General features: G+C 36.0%; 1 protein-coding gene across 3 annotated transcripts in view; it reads left to right on the plus strand.

Moving 5' to 3' along the window:
• LOC137625989 (equilibrative nucleobase transporter 1-like) overlaps positions 1 to 10000 on the plus strand; it is a 128950-nt gene that overhangs the window by 759 nt on the left and 118191 nt on the right. For all 3 annotated transcript variants that reach the window (XM_068357071.1, XM_068357070.1, XM_068357072.1), the window contains exon 2: positions 2201 to 2928. In XM_068357071.1, coding sequence (XP_068213172.1) covers positions 2626 to 2928 — 303 coding nt within the window. In that variant the 5' untranslated portion in view covers positions 2201 to 2625. The remainder of the gene's footprint in view (positions 1 to 2200; positions 2929 to 10000) is intronic.

A 10000-nucleotide genomic window follows, 5' to 3' on the forward strand; every position in this document is an offset into this window, starting at 1 on the left:
ATATATGATTCCTGTGTATTTTATTACTTCCACGTGCCAAATGGCTTAGATATAATATATTGTTTAGTGTGTGTGATATTTATTAAGTGTGGGAAATAATCCCGGGAAGATCTCCGTGCCAGTGACAGATCTCCCGATACTAATCTGGGTGATCTGAGCGCCAATAGATAAAAACACTGCTGTGTCACAGTTCATCAACCATCGCATCTTAAACGGGATTCCTTTATATTAGCTTTGTCATTACCTGTACCGCCCAGTGATCACTCTTTATACCTAGCGCGAGACAGTACACGCTAACTATACGAACAATAATGATATTGAGGTAAAGACAATAACACAAAAACGTGAGGGAGAGTACTACTGTATAGGATAAGGAATCCTAAAGCTTTCATTTTAGGACAGGTTAATAGGGATGATTCACGTCAGCAGGACACAGATAAAAATTTATGTTTGCAACTAAACAATTTGAGATTTAAAGTTCCCTCGCCTAAAAAATCTTTGGGATAAAACAGTTTATGTGAATATTTTGATTTTCCACAATGAGTTAATTTGGACTCAATGCCATTTGTAAAATAGATAAAAATTTGGAAAAGGATGTTATTTATAATTAATGGCCGCTGTAACCTATCATATGTATTTATTCACAAAATTTACAATCTTCTTTAGGCTAATTTATCAAAATAAGCAAGGCCAAATGAAGAAACAGACTGTAATCAGTATATATTGTACCGTAGACTTTTGCTGTTTAAATATAATTTGAGCATATAATTATTCCGTAAGCAATGGGTTAGTCAAAACCGACAAAATAAAATGTAATAGGAATAACCACTTAGAATCAATTAAAACACGTGGCTATCCTTAAGCAAGAAATTGGTCTAAAACAGTAAAATTGATATATGGCGGGAAGGAATAACCTTTAAAATATAAATAAGACACTTTCTTACTCTGTAGGCAAGGATTAGAAAATAATTCATTTAAGAATACGTCAAGAAGTGGGGTATCTGGAAATCATGTAAATGATAAATAAAGATAAAACGTGAAGAGGAATCTTCGCATTTAGAAATTAAGATATATACATTATATATATATATATATATATATATATATATATATATATATATATATATATATATAGTGTATATATATATATATATACATACATATATATATATATATATATATATATATATATATATATATATATATATATAAATTATGTATATATAGTGTATATATATTTATATTATGTATATATAGTGTATATATACAGTGTATATATATATATATATATATATATATATATATATATATATATATATATATATATATATATATACACACATATATATATATATATATATATATATATATATATATATATATAATATACAGTGTGTATATATATATATATATATATATATATATATATATATATATATATATATATATATATATATATATATATTTATATATATATGTGTGTGTGTATATATACTGTATATGTATATATACAGTATATATATATATATATATATATATATATATATATATATATATATATATATATATATATATATGCATATATATAGATATATATATGCATATATATATATATATATATATATATATATATATATATATGCATATATATGCATATATATAGATATATATATATATATATATATATATATATATATATATATATGCATATATATATATATATATATATATATATATATATGCATATATATATATATATATATATATATATATATATATATATATATGCATATATATATATATATATATATATATATATATATATATATATATATATATATATATATGCATATATATATATATATATATATATATATATATGCATATATATATATATATATATATATATATATATATATATATATATATGCATATATATATATATATATATATATATATATATATATATGTATGTATATATATATATATATATATATATATATATATATATATATATATATATATATATATATATATATATATATATATATATAGTAATGAAGGTGAAGCCTTCATTTATGATCATTTCCATAACGGCGATCTTCGTGAATGTTTTACAATCGGAAATCAACTGATCTTATATATAATATTAATGTTTCTTAATCAATTCCGTGATTTTGTTATGTTTGTACTCTTCCAGGTTCAATACAATAGAATGCTATGGTTGCTGTTGGAGTGTTTTGAAGAAAGGACTGAATACAGGGCTGATTATCCTAACTTGCATATTCGATAGAAACTAGATTCCTTTCCTTGAAATTATTTATTAATTAACAATAGACTTTAATTTTGATTTAAAACTATTTGAAGGTTAGAAAATAGAATTCTGTTAGCCAAGAACAATTTACATTTCAATTACCAGTAACAAAACACAAGTAAACACAACTTTTACTTATTTAGCTTTGTATGAAGAGAAGGAACTACTATTGGTTGCATTTTATTCGATATAAACTATCTTTCGTGTGTTGTTGGAAAAATCACCACCTTTCCAACCGCCAAGTGGCCCACTTTAACAATAAAACTCAAGTGATTTAACAATAAAACTCCAGCTTCACGAAAAGAATCAATATGTTGTGCAATCAAGATCCGAATCTCCAGCTGTCGCTTGGAAGGAAAATCGTCATATTCTTCATTGGGGCCATCGAATCTATGCTCTTTGGCGGTGCCGTCTTCGGATGGCCCCAGCTAGTTCACGTCCTCAGAGTTGAAGGCATATACAGTGACTTGTGTAACCCTTCAACTGCACCCCCACCTCTCCACCAGCCCACGATGGTCAACGAGAATCTTCATAATCAATCCATATTGATACCAAATAACAATTCACAATGTCACGGCCTCAACCATACTTTCATCGTGTCTAATAGCCAAAAGGTAAGCAGCTTATTTGATAAATGTTTCTTTATTAAAAGGAATAAGTTTTACTCCATCGCAGAATTTGATACTAGTGAGGAATATTTCACTTAGACTATTAAGCAGACCAGTTATGTAAATGGACTATAAATTTATATCGTTTATTTACGCAAAAAAAAAAAAAAAAAAAAAAAACGCTGAAAATGTTCAGAGATAAACTCCTAATTAAAATGGAACTATCAATTGTGTCACCAGATGGGTGCGTGACCTTCCGAGAGCAACTATGTGGATTTATTCCGGTTACAAAAGGGTTATAATTCGTGAAAAGAAAACAATCTTATACAAATATTTTTTACGTTTGCTCAGAATTTTCTTAAGATTGTGGTGTAATATTAAATATCTTGTTTGGTAGAGGTATCCTAAACTATACAGTTACGCATAGTTCTATGCTAGAATGAGGTACAACAATGAGCCATGATGATGCCTTAGATTTGAATTTAGTCAAATCTCATTAGAGATAACGAAGGAGGTTTAATATCTGGAGGTGACACTGGTTACATTCCCTATACCAGTGGTTCCCAACCTTTTTTCTGTCATTTCCCCCCTGCACCCAGTTCAACCATCCAGATTTCCCACTTCATGCCCCACCCAGCCCTCATGCCCACTCGCCTGCCTCAGAAATGGGCATGATATTCCAATGCTCCCCTTGAATATCATGTCAGTTAGAAATGATATGATCATATCACAATTGAATGGCTAACAACAAATTACCGCACGTACTATGTGGACATTTTCCTCTTGTTTTAGTTAGTAGGTAGTGTAATTATTTCCCCCCTGGAAGCTTCAAATTTTCCCCCAGGTTGGGAACCACTGCCCTATACAAATCCAAGAAGCCACTTGATCAGCGGACACACCTCCCGTGTAGGGAAGAAAGGACTTTGAAGGACCCAATTCTTTGCCCGCCTTGTGACCGTCATAGCCTGACCTTTAAACTTGTGACTTTATCATCTTTTCATAATAAGGAAAGTAAAATTCTATGTTAACAAAGCTATATATATATATATATATATATATATATATATATATATATATATATATATATATATATATATATATATATATATATATATATATATATATATATATATATATATAAAATATTTTTATCAATATAACGTACAGGAAAAAAAAAAACTTGAGTACAAATTCCTTCAAGGAACGAAGACAGAAACACTCAACTATGGTAGGGAAGGACAGAACCTTATCCTATTAAAGTGCTACAAGTAACAATTATCAGATTAATATAAGATGTGTAGATGCACTCAAAAGGGAATTTAACTAGTGGCCACTGAAATAAATCCGTCAAATTCTGAGGCATTAGAGTAGAGGAGGAATGTATGATACGCCATTGTAAGACTATTTCATCGTTGCTACTGCGACTTTTTACAAAATATAATAAGTGTGTTTAGCAGACGAAAGCACAAATCTAAATTCAACTATATTATACAAATATAATACCAATCTTAATATCACTACTTATTGCACGATACAGAGGCACTGCCTAAAGTGAATAAGAGAGATCAACATATTATGCAAATTATTAAATTAAATCATGTACTTCTTGTTTTCTAGTGCAATTTATATATTTGTACTTGCTGTCTTTATAATGAATATTAAAAAAATTAAAAGGGAATTATTATAAAGGGTTTGTTTAATTGTTCATGTGGTGGCTTTCTGTCTTTATGGTTTAAAAAAATGTGCGAAAGGTATAGCGTGCGGAATACATACCGATGAAATGGATTCAAGGTTGTACTGAGTCTTGAGTGCATCGATGCATATGCAGACCACGAACTAGGCATCAGATAACCAATAAAATGAGAGCTTGTGTCCTTCTTAAACGATTATTCTGGTCGAACTGAGCTATCAGTTACATCTCCACGTTATTAAACATCGTGAGCTACTGTGCTTTGGTAGGTCATTCCGCAGGCGAGTGAGCTTTTTGCCCTACACATGGGTCGGCTTCACTAATCCGGGAATTGGACACCTTCAGTATTAAACCTCCTTGTTAGAGATAACCAAGGATCTAAGAATAAGACATAATGATTTATGCTTTTAGCTGAAGGACTGATGAACAACCCAACTTGAAAAGACTAGTTGAAATACTGATCATGGTTACTAGTGATGTCATAAACTGTGGCTATGTAAATATACAATCTGTAGGTAATAAACAGATTTTGAGCGAAGCGAAAAATCTATTTTTGGGTGAGATAGCCATGTCGTCCTGATGGAAGGTTCCTTCAGTAGCTTCCTAGGGTATATTTAACTACAGTGGATATTCCCAGAGAATTAAACTAAAGGTTATCACAGAATTCTAACTTCTGGTGCGAGTACCCTAAAGGTTTCCCTCTAGGATATCATATATCAACAGGGGACGCATGTATCAACACACCACATAGCTATCTACACCCCATATAGAGTTAACACTTCGATATGGAAATGTGCTGAGTAACTGAGGAGCCGTTCCAAAGTTACTCTCATCCGTGGCTACTTTTGGTACTCGAGACGTAAACAAACGGGCGCCATTGCTAAATGACGTCACGTCCGTCCTCATCCTGAGCTCAGCTCCTACCAATCTCCGCGATACAGTAGGTCAGGGAGGGTCCTGAAAGGCTGAACTAGAATAGACGGGAGGGTCCATCAGGACAACATGGCTATCTCACCCAAAAATAGATTTTTCGCCTCGCTCAAAATCCGTTTTTTGGGCTCAAGCCATGTCGTCCTGATGGAAGTGTACCAGAGAATTAATGTATCGTGGATTTTTTCCCTTTTAATCCAAGTGCCAAGGGCTTTGAGCAATATTTTAGTAAATGTCCTTACCAGAGATTCTATGATGAACTGGCTTCCTGCCCCTCTGGCAGGGAAGTCCTGGTGGACAATAGGAATATCTCGAAGTGATCATTGAAGAACTACTCACCTGGTGGAGAGATCATGCTGGTCTCGGAGACAGAACAAAGGTCAATATTCGAGTAGGAATATTATCAAGGCATAAGTGAGTATATAATATAAATACTTATATTATTCTTTAGATCAGACAGTAAAGAGGTAAATGAAACTATAACAATCATATATTTCTTAATAAGGAATAGGAGCGAAAGGAGACGCACATGGTGATAAAATAGACATTTTATTTTTAAGATTGCAGCTCATTATAGAGGTAATTACAATAATGATTATAGAATTTATTTACAGTAATAATGAATAATGTTCATAGAAAATGAAAGACGGTGATCTTGAGTCTGAAAAGAAAAGTTTGCTTTTTAGAAACACAAGTTTCCAGGGGAACGCCAGTCTTTTTAAAGTTAAAAAAAACACTCCATGCTCTAGAGCACGTGGCACGCATGTAAAATTTCTATGACATTTCACCTTGATAAAGAACAATCTATTAGAAACGCTAAGTGTCCATTAAATCACTATGTATCACGATAGGGTCAACACAGGCACCCGTAGAGTTAGAGTCCCAAGTAACTGTTCTATGCAGATTTAAGCAGCAGGTTTCATTACACTACCTGCAGCTACCACAAAATGCTTCACTTCGTGCACCTGTTTTGCGTAGTGCTTGAAGAACACGCGCGATGATTTCCAGCCTGTAAAGCTCTTGAGGCTTTTGAAATCCATACTCTGGAAGAAATTCAGAGAAGAAGCGACTTTCCTAGGATCGTGACCTGTGGGTGTACTGTCAGGATCCGCTCTGCGAATGAAGTAGGTGATTTTCGCTCTTAGTTGTTTCAGTGACAGGTCGCTACCTGATGTTTCTCCTTTGAAGAGTTGTCCTCCACCGAGGTCTGAAGTTCTTCGAAGATAGACCTTAAGATTCTCCACTGGGCATAGAGAAACATCTTCCTTCAGGGGGCAGATTCTCTTGGTGGGTAGTTCATTCTTGGCGAGAAACGTCGGATCGGGGAAGAGTGTAAGATCTCCTGTATCAGTGAATAGGATATGACCCTCTTCTCTTGATAATGCCACTATTTCACTGACTCGGGCTCCTGAGGCGAGAGCAAAAAGGAAGATAACTTTTTGAGTCAGGTCTTTCAGAGGGCACGAATCGTTGTCCAGGCTAGAAGCAAAATGGAGCACCTTGTCCAGGGACCAGGAGATAGGTTTTGGTGGAGGTGCTGAACGTAGTCTAGCGCATGCCTTTGGCAGTTTATTGAAGATGTCACTGGACAGATCAATCTGGAAGGCGTATAGGAGTGGTCTAGTCAAGGCCGATTTACAGGTGGAAATCGTGTTGGCCGCTAAGCCTTATCCATGAAGGTGAATGATGAAGGACATGCAAAAATCAATGGTGATCTCCGTAGGATTTTTTGCATTGACGAAGGAAACCCACTTTTTCCAGGAAGATTCATACTGCCTTCTGGTAGACTCTGACTTGTACTCCTCGAGGAAGTCTAAGCTTTTCTTCGAGATCCCAAACCTTTTCTTTACGGCTAAGGAGAGAAAATCATGAGATGAAGGTCCCTGACTTTCAGTGATGAAGCGAAGACAGTCGACTTCTGTACTTGTTGAGAGAGGACTGGGCACGGTAGGGGAATCAGGGTGGGCCGCAGCACCAGGACCAGGGGATACCAATTGCTCTGGGGCCACTTGGGAGCCACTAGGGCCGCTGTCCCTTTGAAGGTTCTCAGTTTGGATAGGACTTTCAGCAGAAGGTTGGGTGGAGGGAACAGGTAGATCTTGGACCATCTGTTCCAATCCAGGGACATGGCGTCCACCGCTTCTGCCTTGGGGTCCTCGTACGGGGCCACATATCGAGGAAGTTGATTGTTGTCGCTCATCGCGAAGAGATCGATCTGAAGTTCCGGGACTTGGTGAGAGATGAAGGAGAATGATCTTGCGTCTAGGGACCATTCCGACTCTATTGGGCTTGTCCTTGATAGAGCGTCCGCTGTCACGTTGCGGAATCCTTGTAGGTGAACTGCAGACAGGTGCCATTTCTTCCTTTCTGCCAAACGAAAGATAGGGAGAAGCACCTGATTTATCTGGAGCAATCTTGAGCCCTGACGATTGAGACATCTGACTACTACCGAGTTGTCCAGAGTCAGACGGATGTGGATCGAGGGAGGCGGGGAGAGTTTCTTTAGGGTGAGAAGAACTGCCATGGCCTCCAAGATGTTGATGTGAAACGTCTTGAAGAGGGGAGACCATGTTCCTTGAACCTGCTGTTGGTGGGAGTGACCTCCCCAACCCTCCAGTGAATCGTCCGTGTGGATGTTGATCGATGGAGGCGGGTGTTGAAGAGGGATGGACCTTTTCAGGGCCTTTGCTTCTGACCACGGTTTTAAAAGTAAGTGAAGTCTGTTTGGAAGCCGTCTCTTGAGGTCTCTTCGAGCGATGGATGCGAATCGTCTCCAGACTCCCGCGGCATCCTTTAGCTGTGCGCGAAGCACTGGGTTTGTCACTGAGGCGAACTGTAGAGAGCCGAGAACTTGTTCCTGCTGACGTCTTGAGATCCGTTTGGATTTTAGAAGCCTTCTGACAGACCCTGCTATTTCCTTCCTTTTCTTCGGTAGAATGGAAAGGCTGAAGGTCCCAATGGATTCCCAACCATTGGAACTTCTGAGCTGGAGAGAGGCGAGATTTCTCGGCGTTTATCTTGAAACCCAGATGCTCTAGGAAACTCACCTCTCTCTCTCTCTCTCTCTCTCTCCTCTCTCTCTCTCTCTCTCTCTCTCTCTCTCTCTCTCTCTCTCAACAGAAAACGAGCTTGGGTGACGTTCTGCCACTCACCAGCTGATCCGTCACCCCCCCCCCCTCTCTCTCTCTCTCTCTCTCTCTCTCTCTCTCTCTCTCTCTCTCTCGTACGCGAACCAAAACATTCGCTCACACAGAGACAGATGTCCCAAACTCTTTCTCCATCGCATCTTTCAGCGAGTAACGAACTTAAAACTAAAAACATCAGAAAAAGAAAACAAACCAGAGTCTTCTTTGGCCTTCGAGATGAGTCACTAAGACTTACATAACTCTAAAGAGCTATTAACTAAAGTCTTATTGGGTCTCTAAACGTACAAAAAAAAAAACACTAAAATACTAGGCTTTGTCTTGTGAAATCACCAAATCACTTAATTACAATCAAACCCACGTTCTACGTTATACCTTGACTCCAAAAACATATCCCTTTTTTTCTTTAACACAATCTGACATAAAACATAACTTTTTCCTATCAGACATTAATTAGCTAACGAAGGCAACGGCATGGCTACTCATTGTCACCTTCCAATCCACGTTTGTTCGGTTGAGATAATTCCCTTGATATTCAAAAATAAGTAATTAACTTAAGAACTTATTACATGAATCAGAGTGTATTGCTTGAGTAAGTTATTCTTCAAAACACAGGTTAGCCTATCAAGTCTTGCAACTCTATACCTACTGTTATAACTATCGTGTCTCCGATATCTGATGTTACGGTCGTTCCGATCATTTACTTTACTCTTAGCCACAAACAAATGAAAATCTACGGCATCTTGTTCGCCATTTCTCAAAATTTTCACGTTGCTTATTTTGTTCTCGCGAGTTAACCAAAACTGACAATCACTTAAGAACTCATTTTCTCTTCCCCATATTATGTCAATTTTTACCTAAAAACAACCAATCTGTGTTTACTTATCACGATTTTTCCAAAACACAACCCTCTAAAGAGTTAGAAAACAAAGATCCAATTCGGAATTTTAAGCAAAAAGAAATTTCGTTACTTGTTTTGCAAAGTCTTAGGTTTCCTCTCAACACACACAACAAAAACACACTCAAGGTGTGCTCTTTAACAGTGGCTGTGACATCGTTTCATTCATCTTCATTCGTGTCAGCTGACTTTAATCGGGTACCCTTTAAACCGAAATGCCTTCACACTCCCTGTTAAACCATTTGACATTACTTGTCCAAAATAGTTTGTTAACAATGCTCGGGGTCATCAACCAGACCGAACACTTGACAAACAAATCACTTATGACACACTGTAACTAAAAGAAACCAAACGCAAAATTTTTAAATCTCCTACGTGGCATCACTAATTATTTAACAAATGTTAACAACCGAACTC

Source organism: Palaemon carinicauda, chromosome 33 (assembly GCF_036898095.1).
Source record: "Palaemon carinicauda isolate YSFRI2023 chromosome 33, ASM3689809v2, whole genome shotgun sequence".
In the NCBI taxonomy this organism is placed as follows: domain Eukaryota; kingdom Metazoa; phylum Arthropoda; class Malacostraca; order Decapoda; family Palaemonidae; genus Palaemon; species Palaemon carinicauda.